The sequence below is a fragment of the Marmota flaviventris genome, chromosome 8 (assembly GCF_047511675.1).
Source record: "Marmota flaviventris isolate mMarFla1 chromosome 8, mMarFla1.hap1, whole genome shotgun sequence".
Taxonomy (NCBI): domain Eukaryota; kingdom Metazoa; phylum Chordata; class Mammalia; order Rodentia; family Sciuridae; genus Marmota; species Marmota flaviventris.
Window position 1 is genome coordinate 53366297 of NC_092505.1, and position 14253 is coordinate 53380549.

General features: G+C 38.3%; 1 protein-coding gene and 1 pseudogene across 1 annotated transcript in view; both read right to left on the reverse strand.

The window, feature by feature from the left end:
- Window positions 1–8881, reverse strand: part of Rubcn (rubicon autophagy regulator) — a 53654-nt gene extending 44773 nt beyond the window's left edge. The window contains exon 1 of the mRNA XM_027936023.2: window positions 8635–8881. Coding sequence (XP_027791824.1) covers window positions 8635–8678 — 44 coding nt within the window. The 5' untranslated portion in view covers window positions 8679–8881. The remainder of the gene's footprint in view (window positions 1–8634) is intronic.
- Window positions 8882–12070: 3189 nt separating this feature from the next.
- On the reverse strand, window positions 12071–12447 carry LOC114093388 (ragulator complex protein LAMTOR5 pseudogene; annotated as a pseudogene).
- Window positions 12448–14253: the final 1806 nt, after the last annotated feature.

Here is a 14253-nt window from a genome sequence, read left to right on the forward strand (position 1 = left end):
GCAATGATTTCTTCAGAGAACTTTCACCATAACTGTTTTATATCATATAAATATCTATGGGGGGGGGTCCTGAATTAAAATCCTTTCTATCAATACTCCAAACTAATCTCTTTTGTTAATTTTTGGAGATATTTTAGGAAAGTAGATGAGGAAAGTAAAATTCATAAATAAAATCAATGATAGATAGGGTATAAGAGTGTTATCTCAAAAGGGAGGTCCAGATGGATCTCACTCCGGTCTTCTGCTCTGAAGGTCTTGTGAACAAGAATTTATTTAAATTGGAGACAACCAGTTTCCTTAACTTTATCTCATTAAACATGGATCACCAGACTTGTTCTATGTCTGTATCAGAGGGACTAACGTGATCACTAAAATGCCAACTGACTGCCAACTTTTAGCTCCAACTATGCTTTATCAGAGCTAACCGCAGGTCTTCTGACACAGTTTTCACATTCCAACAGGCTACAGTCAAGTCTTAGAGGCCTGAAAACCTGTCTGGCTTAACAGGTGACTCTGCATATCTGTGTTCTGATTCATTCTGCATTAGCTGTCAAAGAATAGCAAGATAAATTCCACAAGCAAACATCAAATACCCTATCACCCTAGAACTTTGCTTCTAAAGTTATACAAAGAGCAATGAAATCCTCAAAACTATGAACATTCATATCTACTAATAGCTTCCTTTGGATGATGCTAAGGAACTTTTCTTTCTCCACAGTAACATTCCCTTGAGTTGTCAAAGCTACAAAAGAATGTGACTTTTATTCTATAATATACTCAATAATCTATATTTGGGATGTGTGTGTGTGTGTGTGTGTGACACACTAACACACACACACACACACACACACACACATACACATACATATATGCTCACCTAGAAGTAAACCAAACTTTTTTTAAAAATTGATTTACATGATTAGTCTGTGTCTTCACCTTGTTAGTGTCCTCTACCCTAATGATACAAATATCATTTTCAGAGTGTTGAAATACTAAATTCAATTGATGCCCATACATAGCAGTTGGATTAATCCATTAGATGCAAGCAAACAAATCACCATGGAGAAATCAAATATCCTTTCCCTATTCTTTAACCACATTTTCAGCTGGTAAGGCCAGTTTTTCCTAGCTTAAACCTGTTTGATAATAATTATTTGTATGGTATCACCTTTTATTCACAAGTAGCCTTTACCTGGACACAGTATATTAGATTGAGAAGTGTATTAGGTTGAGAGCAGTCCTTGGAAGAATAGCTTTCACAAGTACACAAAATGTTTCTTCCTTATTCACCCTAAAATAAAAGCATGTATTTCTAAGTCTCTCACTCTCTGCCAAAGAGGAACTAGGCCTGAGTGCAAGGGAAAGCATAACTCACCTCCACCTAAATCATTTTCATCAACTCACAGTAAAACCAATTTCAGAATAAAGTCCCACCTAATTTTTTTTTCCACCTAATTTTTAAAATAATTTTTTTAGTTCTAGATGGACACAATATCTTTACTTTTATTTTTATGTGGTGCTGAGGATAGAATCCAGTGCCTCATACATGTGAGGCAAGTGCTCTACCACTGAGCTACAGCCCCAGCCCCCTACCTAATTTCTTTTGAGAGGATTTTGACTACATTCCTCCTTTAAAGAGGAATAGAAATTGCTTAAGTGACTCAAGGACATCTAGAGGAAAAATAATTTTCCTAAATGCCAACTCAGTCTTAAGTTTGCCAAATTATAATAAGGAGCACCAAGATTAAAACAAAAAAAAAGTTACAAACAAATCTTATTTTTAAGAAACTTGTATTATCATATATATGTAACTAAAATATAACTAATAACTAAAAATAAGTGATATATAATAAATAAGGGAAAGTACTTTGCAAATATAAAGGGAGATTCAACGGAATAAATATATACAGACACATCATCAATCTCCAAGTACTCTTATTAGTGGTAAAGAGAAACAACTTCAGCTCATCAGCACATGCCTTCCATCCAGTGACTTTTATCTAGATTGGGTCATGGTATCATTACCTGATACTTCAACACAGTTGAAGATCAATCTGTACCAAGTAAGGAGAGAGAAGTATGATATCCATATAATGAAATACCATGAAAGAATTGAAATTCTTGATCAAAAAGATTCCAAAGCTAATGATAGTATATTAAACTATAAAAAGGCAAAATGTAATGTTACATTTATGCCACAACATAAAGACACTAAAAAAATGTTTACAGCAGTAAATTTTGGTGATATTAAGGGAACACAGAGAAGAGGGGAAAAGTTTAGGTGTTCTTTGAAACCAGTAATTAATAATGGATCAATGATCTGAACAAAGTTAGCAAACAAGAAACTGGAAAGCACCATAAAGGATTTTTTTTTAATACCCAAGTATCAGGGGCTTCCTAGGCTGAAAGACTGTGGTCAGGTAAGCCCCTGGGAATTTTAATTCTAGAAAACACTTCCTGGAAAGAAGTAATGGGTTCCTCCTCAAGGGAGAGGAAAAAAAAATAAGAGAGATAATTACTAGTAACACTGAGGTAGCAAGAGACTCCCACACTTAATTTGTGTTTAGTACATTTTTCTATCTGGCTACATATTTTCTGTTTTTAACTATACAGTATTAACTTGTAGACTATAGAGTTAAGTATTTATGCTGCTTTTAATATAAATAATATAGAAAAAACAGTACTTGACTCTATTATAAATAGTCTCTCGGTTCTGGGGTACTTAGGAGAACCTAATTATTGGCCAGTTCCATCCCTTTAATGGTCAAATCTTAATATCTGGGAGGAAATAGGCAGTATCTATAGCATACTTGGCGACTTCATACCTATTAAACGAATGTCTCACCAACCATACTAAATTTAAATGATACTGAAATTAGTGAATTTCAACAATGAGTTAGATTTAACCAAAGGCAGGAGAATCCCTTATGTCAGAAAACTAACCATGGATGATGTACAGACTTCCTGGTATGAAGTTCAAAGATTTTAAATCACCGGGCCCCAATCTTAACACCAATTTTCCTGCTCGGTATTCTTTAATTTAAATACAATATAGACTACCTCTCTCCCTATTACAAACATGACAATCTCACTTCTATTTCTGTGACTTCATCAGATCTTTTCATTTTGGAATGCTTCTTGTCACCCCATTCAGGGATTAAGGTTTACCTCTAGCTCAGTCTCTTTTCCAGAGGTTCTAAATGATCTGGTCCACTATAATTCCTTTATTAGCGCTCCCATAATATACGTCATTGATATACCATTCCTCCTACTAATATTTAAAAACTATTATTTAAATTGTCACATGTGATTAGTGGCAATCATGTTGGACAAAGTAGGTCTATAATCACCCAGACAATATGATGAAACTTGTGGCATAGAAGATCAAAAAAGAAGAGGAGGAGGAGGAGGGAGGGGGATAAAGAAGAAAGAAAAAAGAAAAAATCCACCTAACAGAAGTGATAAAGCTATAAAGAAGCAGAAACAGCAGGGTGTGGTGGGGCATGCCTGTAATCCCAACAATTTGGGAGGCTGAGGCAGAAGGATTGCAAGTTCAAGACCAGCCTCATCAATTTAGCAAGGTCCTTAGCAACTTAGTGAGACCCTGTCTCAAAATTTTAAAAAAGAGTGGGTCTGGGGACGTGGTTCAACGGTTAAGCACCCCTGGGTTCAATGGTTCAATCCTTGGTACAAAAAAAAAAAAAAAAAAAAAGCAGAAACAGCTGTGAGGAGAAAGAATATTGAGAAAATCTTCAGGCTTAGGGTTACTGTAGTCAGCTGATTTGCCTCCCCCTCTTGGGTTCTGACAATAGCAGTTTTCCTAAAAGTTACAAGGGTACATTTCTATGGTGTATGTGTTTCATATTGTTTTGAGTACTAGTAATTGAATTAGCAGTGTGAACTGCTAAAAAATCATATGATTAACCTGCTTTACTATTAGTTCTATATGAATTGTCAATCCTTAGCATGATCAAAGGGAAAAGGGAAAAATATGAAGTAAAAATAAATGTGAAAAAAATGAAAATGAATAGGGAGGAGAAATAAAAGGTCCTTTCAATAGCAAGAGTACCACTGGCACTGCCCAACTGTAAAAGCCATGTTCAAATTGTTAATCTTTTCATTTCCTGAACAAATATTCACTGAGCATCAAATATATGTCAAGAACTGTGTTAGGAAGCTAGGTTATTTGAGCAAGAGGGTCCCCATCTCTCAGGGAACTCAAAAAGTAATGGGGGAAACAGGCACTTAACTATGCTATGAAGGCACTATGCTGTGAAGTGAGAATGGAAAAGAACAGGTTAGGGTTACCTTCTAAAGAAGTTGTTAAATGATGACTAAGCTTTCCTGGCAAAGATGGAGGTATTGCAGGGAGTGTGGAGAAGCAAGAAAAAGAAGAGCAAGAGAGATGTGAAAATGGCCAAAAATCTGGGGCTGAGGTTGTGGCTCAGTGGTAGAGCGCTCACCTAGCATGTGTGAGGCTCTGGGTTTGATCCTCAGCACCACATAATGAAAATAAAGGTATTGTGTCCATCTACAACTAAAAAAGAAAATGGCCAAATGTCATGGTTCTGTAACTAGGAGATTCATAAGGGATAACAAACAGATTGAATACTGGAATTCTGAGTAAAATACCATAGTAACTTTGTTTCTCAAAAATTAAATTAGTAGCAGTGTGAAGAGGCTAAATTCAGACAGGAAGATTGGTTAGTATACAAAAATAATCCCCGATGAGAGATAACACTATTCTGCATGGTTTGCATCTGCCCAGAATTCATGACATTTTATTTTGGTGACAGAACTCTCGATTTTCCACAGGGGAACCATACCTCTACCATACCTCTGTTAAAAATTAGGCAGCCACGCATATTGGCACACACACATACCTCTACCAATTAACTTTGATTCATGAGGTTCCAAGAAGGTCTCACTTGACCCTAGGATCCAGCATTGGGTATATAATTTAGGTCCAAGTGAGTAGCATATTCCATACCTTGATCACAAGAACAGGAACTCAAATCAGAACAAAAAGAGTCAGTCCCAGGATTTTTGTTTTTGCAGAAGCTATTGGGACTACGTACTTTTTTTCTTATTGGGATTGCCAAACTTGGAGTTGGCAAGAGTTATCCTGTAAAAGTTTGCCTGATAATGAAACCAACACATCAGGAAGCAGAGCTCACAGACTGGGACAAATGCTTGACTTTCAGAACCTAGACTGACCATGCCTAAAGCAAGACAATACCCTGAATTTTTTTTCCCTTTACTTCGAAGGAAAATCAGGAACAGAATTCATAAAATCTAGTGACTGGATATAGGAAATGAAGAAGAGGGAAACATCAAATTTCATTTTGAGGCTCTGGCCTCTAATTGATTGGAAAATGCTATTAAGACAGAGAACAGGAAGAGAACTTTTTGGTCAGCTGAATAAATATAGTTTAGAGACACTAAAAAGTATCTTACCACTTAAATTTTGATTCTATCTGGATCACTGTACCAGGTATACTGAGGAGTGTATGTAGCTAAATTCCAAGCTTAGAAGTAGACTTTATAGCCTAAGGCAGTCTAGGGTGACAGAACGATGCTAGAAGGCCCATTCCTTTAACTGTTCAGTAGTTTCAGCAGACAATCTCTATACAACTGGCATTTAAGAAACCCTAGGGAAAGTTAACAAAATGCATCATGGCACTTTGCTAGTGGATAGCTAGCTGGCTGGAAAACAATAGGGGAACCTATGTCATAACTACATTCCCAGGTTGAAGTTAAAAATTAGGCAGCCACACATATTGGCACACACTTGTAAATCCTGCTATTCAGGAGGCTGAGGTAAGAAGATTGCAAGTTTGAGGCCAGCCTGGGCATTTGAGACCCTGTCTCAAAATAAAAAATAAAGGGCTGGGGCTGTAGCTAAACCAGTGACAGAACACCCATGGTTCAATCCCCAGTAATGCTAGAAAAGAAAAAAAAAAAGCCCAACACCTCAGTCTCCAATGTTTTCAACTCAGATAGAGGAGCTATGAAAGGAGGAAGAACATTTCTACTCTTGCAAATAGTAACCTGAGGAGCACAAACCCACCATGTCTCAAGAAACCTGGAGATTGGATGGAAGCAGAAAATTATTTGCACTTAGTACATACCAGACACTCTGAAGAGCTTTGTGCACATTATGTAGAATTATCATAATCTCTCTAGCTAGAAAGTATTATTCTTCCCACTGATTCGGGATAAGTAACTTGACCAAGCGGAGGAGCTAGGATTCAAATGTAGGTCTGTCTGGCTTTAAAGTTTATGTGCATTTCACTATATCAACTGCTTTCAGAAAATGTACTGAAGTTCTATCCTTTATGTTTAAAAATGATTCCAACTCATCAGGAAGACTGTTTATGAATTGGGTACAGTAGTGGCCATAGAAAGGTTATGTTCCTAGTGACAATATTCCAATTTTCAGGCATAAGGCATATATTTATCAATTATCTATCTGGAGCTAATTGAGAACATAAGTACCAGGAAGCCTCATGAAACACATTCTGAGTTCACTGACTACTAACAGAGAGAAAGCAAGTCTATAACAACAATATCAATGACTGTTGGGAAAAAAACATTGATTTAATAGTTTTGACAAAAGTTAGCTGGTTAAAAGATAAGCATACAAAAATAGACAAGAGCTGGGGCTGTAGCTCAGTGGTAAAGTGCTTGCCTCCCACGTGTGAGGCACTGGGTTGATCCTCAGAACACATAAAAATAAATAAAGATACTGTGTGTTCATCTACAACTAAATAAATATTTTTAAAAAACAGACAAGCAAAGATATCTGAAAAGGAGATGTGGTGTTGGCCTGAAGGACAGGAACAGAAAGGTACCTATCTATATATTTCATTGTCACTATTAGCATACTGATAGGCAGCATAGTAAAGATATTAAAAATGCAAATTCTGGAGCCAGACTACCTGGGTTTAAACCCCAGGCCCAAGAGAGATTCACTGTATGACTACTTATCCTGTCCATGTCTCAGCTTCCTCATCTGTGAAATGATAGTAACTAAAGTACCTACCTCATACAGTTGTTAAGAGGATAAAAAAATTAATATATGTAAAGCTTTTAAAACAGTGCCTAGCATATAGTAAATAATTGTTTGATAAATTAACAACTAATGCACCTCCAGCTAAAAGGGGAAAGAAACTGAATTTAAATTTTGACTCAGTCTGCCCCACATGAACTAGTAAAGGAAAATCAAAATAACTCTAAAACTTGTTTAGGTTTCACAGACATCTGGAGGAAGAATAAATAGCCAAACATAAATAAGTAGAAACTGAAAAATAGAAAAGGGAAGTAAAGTGTTCAGTTTTACTTAGTGCACATCATTCATAGATCTCCGGCAAAACCCCCAAAGTTCTGTCAGTCCAGACTTTGTTCAGCCAGCCACAGGGTACCTGTGCACAAAAAGTGGAGTCACCCTTAAAACAGCAAAATCTTCACTCAGGCACATTTCAGTTCTCCCCTGAGGATGTTTTCTCAGAGGTAAATCTGCTTCTAAACTTTGGACTTCAGCTACTCCTAGACCATTACTTGTCTGAAATTGCTTCTAAATGTCAAGCAAGACTCCCTTAAGCCACATTCCTGCTGTAGTCCTGTCACCATTTCAGCCTCTTTAAGAGGTTAAGACCAGTTTTGTTGTTGTTATTGTTACTGCAGTGATGGTGATGGAACCTGGGACTTTCCTCGTACTAGGTAAGTACCCCTGTGAACTACACCCCACCATAAGTAAGACCAGTTATAATGAAGCAAACCCAAATAGAGAAACACCTCTACAGAGTCCAGTTGATCATTTGGGCAAAGTAATTTTTAAAATATTAAATCCCAGGACTTGCGGTATAGTTTAGTGGTAGCATGTATGAGATCCAGGCTTCAATTCCCAACACCTCAGGAAAAACCCAAAATACTGAAATTCCCTAATTTCCAGAAGACACGGACTCTCTGACAATAAATAGTTCCACATTTATATGGAACTATTTAAGCATGCAAACGATGCTTAGTTTGCATCGTGCGGAAGAAGTGAAAGGTTTGAAGAAAAGGAAATGACAGAAAGGCCCTTTGGCTCTGACAAGTGATCAAGCACTGACAAAAGGCATGCACACAATTTTTAGTCTCATCAGCAAGTCACTATCCCCACGCCACTGCCATTACACACACTCACTTTTCATCCACGGGCCTTCCTCGCCTTCTTCCCCAAACTCATCTTACCTCACCCTCTTATATTGGTCCAGCCTGCTGTCACCGCAAGTTTCAGCCCAGGTACCAGTCTGGTCTCCTGCTCCTATCTATAGACTCGGGCCTATAAAATTTCACTACAGCACCTCAGACCTTATCTCCCCGACTCTCAATACACCTCCTCTCTAGCAGTCTTGAATCTGGGGGTCAACCTTTTCTGCTCCCCAGCCCTCAACGAATCTGACCCACCTTCCCCGTCCTCTCCACGCCCTTCCAGTCCCTCCTCTCAGAAATTTTTCGACGTGTACCCCGGGGCAGGCACCCGCAGGTTTGTGCGCCTGACACCTCTCACGGTGCTGTCGAGACCTCCCAAACCTCCCGGTGCTCAAACCCACCTACAGTCCCCGACTCCCCAGCTCCCTCCTAGCCCACCTGCTCTCCTCGGGCAGGAGCTTCTCACAGCCGCCAAGATCCATTCCCGTGCCCTACGGCCGCATCCGGGGCTGCGGAGCCGCCACCTAGCTGAGGAGAGGCGGCCCGGCCGCTGTGCTCGTCAGGGCGCCCGGAGCCCCGAAAGCCAGAGGAAACACCCAAGACTGGTGGGCTGAGAGTGATGCACAACCCTGGGGCGGCGGCAGCCTCAGTGACTGCTGTCTCAGGTGCGGTTAATATCCTTGCCACCCCCACTTCCGGCTCCAAGAACTACAATTCCCAATAAGCCCTTCGACGATCCAGTCGCTTCCAGCATGCACCGCTCTACCCAATCCGAGGCTGGGCTAGCGACGAACTGCAGACCTCAGTGCCGGGTGTGCGGGGTTTGCGATCTGGTAGGAACTGGGACCTAGATCACCGATAGAGGCCTGGTTTCAGGAAGTCGTCAAGATGCGGACGCTTACGCATTTATGTCCTCTTACCGTGGGAACTGGACTCAGAGGTGAAAACTAGTGAATAACGCCGGTCTAATCCAAGTTCGATTAACTCTACTTCAGCCCCCCCCCCCCCCCCCCCCGGTTTAACACCGGTAGTGTTAAGGACAAAAGTCGCTTTGGGATCACAAAATTAAAGAAGAGGGAAAGGTTTCGGGGAATGGTTCCCTGGAAGACTGTTGTCAGCGCAGTTTTTGAGGATGAGCAAGAGTTAACCAGGAGAAACGGGAAAGCGAAGATGGAGAGGACAGAACTGGCAGACAAAAGGAAATATGCTGGTTTGGGAACTGCTGGTTCTGAGTAGTAATCAAAGTTGGGAAAGGGTGGGAAACAATGATGTGGCATTCGGGAGCAGGTAGCCCAGATCATGAAAAGCCATTTTAAGGAACTTGTATTTTAATACTGAAATAATTAGTATATCAAGGATATACAAATCACGTGATTTGATCAAATCTTAGAAAACTAACTTTAAAAATGTGGAGACAGGACGGGGTATGTACTACGAAAGAGATAAGAGTAGAAGACAAGTCGGCGAAGACTTGGAATCCTTACAAGAACCAAGCCGGTAATGCCAAAGAGTAAAGTGAACCAGTTCCAAGAAACAACAGGATATGGCGGGAATTCTAAACTGGAAAGCTCAGACCTCAAGGAGAAGGGAAGTCTCACCTTTGCTGTAATTGAATATTGTCAAATTGGCATATGAGCCTAGGGTTGCCGCATATTCTTATTTGTCAAAAGAAGTTGGAACCTAAGCTGCGGTGTAGCTCAGTGACAGTGTGCTTACACAGCATGTATAAGGCTCTGCAAAAATACAAAAAAAGCAACTGAAATCTTAGGTACAATATCCAAGTCTTTAAATGTTGTCAATTTTTTTGGGGGGGTAGCAACAAATTTTTTAAAAATTTCAACATTGCACAGATGATACAAAATTTGTCTGTAGGGCCAGGGCTGTGGCTGAGTGGTAGAGCACTTGCTTAGCACATGTGAAGCACCACATAAAAATAAATAAAATAAAGGCATTGTGTCCATCTACAACTAAAAAAAAAACATAAAAAAATTTTCTGGGGCTGGGATTGTGGCTCAGTAGTAGACTGCTTGCCTGACGTGTGTGAGGCACTGGGTTCAATTCTCAGCACCACATATAAATGAATAAAATAAAGGTCTATCAACAACTAAAAAAATATTTTTAAAAAATTGTCTGTAGGCTGCAGGTGGCCCTCAGACCTTGGGTTGTTAGTTTGTAAGCCCACACCTAAAGCAGTGGCTGTGAAAACAAGGAGGTGCAGATTACAGTAATAAGATGATATAATCAGTGTTGATCTATGAGCACTGGATATGACAAGGGAAGGATAGGAAGGGATCAAGGATAATTTCATGAAAAACTAATGACTCCTAACATGACTTTTAGAAATTTTCAGACTTGGGAAAATTTGTGTGTGTGTGTGTGTGTGTGTGTGTGTGTGTGTATTAAAAGTGAAATGAGAGAAGCTTTTAATGATAATTATGATTTCATTTATATAAAAATTCTCTTTGTTCAAACTTTGTCATATTTTCCTACTAAAGAGTTTATGCTTTTTAAGAAAGGAACAACATTAGTCAATGGGATTTTACTACTTTCTGTTTCTACAAATGTATGAAATTCACTTTTTGACATACAGTATAATCCCAAAATAATACAATGTGATCTCAACACATGCTTACAATCAGCTCTATCAGGAAATCCTAAAACTACAGTTATAGTACAAGTTCCAAAAAACAGGATTTTCTTTTTATATCCAAGTCTGGGTTTACATGTATTTTCTTTAAAGCAGTTAGTAAACACCACAAGAATCTACACTAGCTGTGTATCCATACCCTGTGCTTCTCCTTCATCCATCATCATAATCCTAAATCCCTTGTGTGTTATTCCATTGCTTCCCTTATTATCTAGTCTCTTTGCATCTATCTATATTCCTAAAAAGTGTTAGATTTTTTTATGTTGCAACATTATAAAAAGGATTGAGAAATATTCTATGGGGGTCTCACTTTTTATCAGTATTTTTTAATACTGATAAAATTCATTCATGTTAAATGTCACTATAGTTCATTGATTTTGACTGATGCATATTAGTCCATTATATGAACAGTTAGTTCATACATTAGTCCATTTTATCACAGTTTATTCATTCTCTCTCCCATTAATAGACATTTGAATTTTTAAGTTTTGCTCTTGCAAACTCCTTCAATGAACAATCATATAGGTCTTCCCTTGTATATAAGGAAGAATTTCTCTTAAGTGCATATGAAGAGTGGAATTGTTGTTCTAGTTCTTGTTTGAATCATGGGTTAATAGGTGCATAGTTTTTAAAATAACTAGTTATTAAATTATGACTAATTATAGTCAGTATTTAAAATAACTAATCAATTAACTAAATAAAAACACTATGCTTGGAAACAGATGAGTATATCATGAACCAAGGATTATGATCAACCCAATTTTGTGCATCTGAGATGCAAATACAAAAAAATTGCCAAATATACAAAAATATCTAGCATCATGGTTCAATAATGTCACACAAAGACAATGGTCTTACTTAGCAATTACTTAATGATTTTTTTAAGCTTTCCTCCAAGCAGATTTATTTAACCTAACGAAATTTTATATACAAAGTGATCTGGACATGCTGCTTCAAAACATGATCCTTATTAATATCCTGATACATTGGTTAAAAAGCAACTCACTCTAAAATAAATAGAAAAGTATTCAATGCATATTCAATGAATGGCTTAATCACTGCAACTTAACTAGTTTTTTTTAAAGAGAGAGGAGAGAGAGAGAGAAGTTTTTTTTAATATTTATTTTTTAGTTTTCGGTGGACACAACATCTTTATTTTTATATGGTGCTGAGGCGAGCGCATTACTGCTTGAGCCACATCCCCAGCCCAAACTTAATTAGTTTTGTAAGATAATTAACATAGTAGGATTGAGTCCCTATGACAGGCTGCTGGAGAACTGATGAGAGAGATCAAGAGGCCCTTTTGTGCACTGTCACGGTGATGCCATCACGTTTTTGGATCATAATGTTCCCATTATCTGATTCTTGGCACACCACAGGAATATCAGTGGGGTCAGAGGTTATCTTAGTTGCTTGTTGGGCTAGAACAGATATAACTCCAGCATGTTCATCTGACAGGGTCCCACGACAGCCCAGATTAAGTCCTTGTGAATCTGTGCACAGGACTCCAACAATGGACGGATTCTTCATTGTATCCTCCAAGTGCTGCTTCAAAGTCGCCTCCATCCTGCTAGAAGGCCACCCCGGGGCAGGACACCACAGCGCAGCCAGTCCTCAGCTACTTAATGATTTTTAATTAAAAAATTTTTAGTTTCTTGCAGGACTAGAGATAGAGCATAGATCCTCTTACATGCTAAGCAAACACTCTACTATTGAACTATACCTCCATCCCTGAATTTGTATTTTTTAAATCACAAACTTGAAGAAGTTTATCTGATCCTGATCAATCTGTTTGTTTCCAAGTTTATCAGAATGCTATTTTTATACAAACAGTAGGTCTTACAGAACCACTGGCAGAAAACCAATTTCAGCTGGGCCTGGTGGCACACATCTATAATCCCAGCAGCTGGGGAGGCTGAGACAGGAGGATTGCAAGTTCAAAGCCAGCTTCAGCAATGGCAAGGTGCTAAACAACTCAGTGAGACCCTGTCTCTAAATAAAATACAAAATAGGGCTGGAAATGTGGCTCAGTGGTTGAGTGCCCCTGAGTTCAATCCCTGGTTCCCCACCCCCCACAAAAAAAGAAAGCCAACTTCACTCAAGGATTGGTTAATCAAATAATGGATTTTTTAAATTGTTTTTTGTTGTTGTTGTCAATGGTCCTTTATTTTATTTATTTATATGTAGTGCTGAGAATCAAATCGAGGGCCTCATACATGCTAAGCAAGCCCTTTACCACTGATCCACAACCCTCACCCAAATAATGGATTTTTACCTATTTGCCAAAATTTGTTCTTAAAGATTAGTATTCTTGAATATATATAAACAATATATTAAACAACTAGCAATATAGTCATGAGTATGTTCTCTTTTAATATATTCACTAAAATTATTTTAGCAACATTTTTTGTAGTATTCAAATTTTAAATCAATGTCTTCCACTTGCCAAGTCAAAAAAAACTTGAGAATCAAATACACACACACACACATATGTATATAAAAATAAAAAATAGGAAATAAGAAGGGGGTGAGGGAAACCTACACAATAGAATGTCAACTAACAAATATAAAGGAATTGATAGAAAAATCACTATTTTGCAACCATCATAGTTATAATTATTATGATTCAATCAAGAGTCAACTATCATGGGATGTATTTCAGTAGAAAAGTGCTTTCGTAGCACACATAAGGCTCTGGATTTAATCTCCAGTAACACACACACGCACACACACACACACACAAATTTGTTCTGAACAGTATATTTACATAATCTCAAAATATCTCCCCACAATGACTTCATTACAAATGGGGGAAATACCTTTACAATAGAGAAACCTACCAGGCATCATCTTAACCAAAGGATCTAAATTAAGATCACCAATAAGACAAAATGACATCGTGTGTGTTCTTATGTTAGACACTGAAAAGTGCATGTGACTTGCATAGTATTCCTGACAAAAATGAATAACCTCAAAGTAATAAGAAGACAAACTCAAATGGAGTGATAATCCATGCAACAACTAACTTGATAACTCAAGTCTCAAAAATATTGGGGCTGAGGTTGTGGCTCGGTGGTAGAGTGCTCGCCTAGCACATGCAAGACCCTGGGTTCAATCCTCAGCACCACATAAAAATAAAGAAAGAAAATAAATAATTGATAGGAAAGCAAGGAACCAGGAGGCAGGCGAGCGAGAAATGGAAGATGGAGACCAGGCGGAGAGTTTGTCACAGCTGAAAAATAAAGGCATATCTCTCCATAGACAAGAGAAGTAAAACAGGCTTAGGGTTTGGGACTTTTATGGGACAGGCTCCGGGATTAAAGCTAAGCAGGTCCTAAAGCAGGTTAAGGGTTGGACTGATAATGAGGGAGTGGTGAGCCTTTCTCAGAAACACGGTAGGGCGGGAAAGC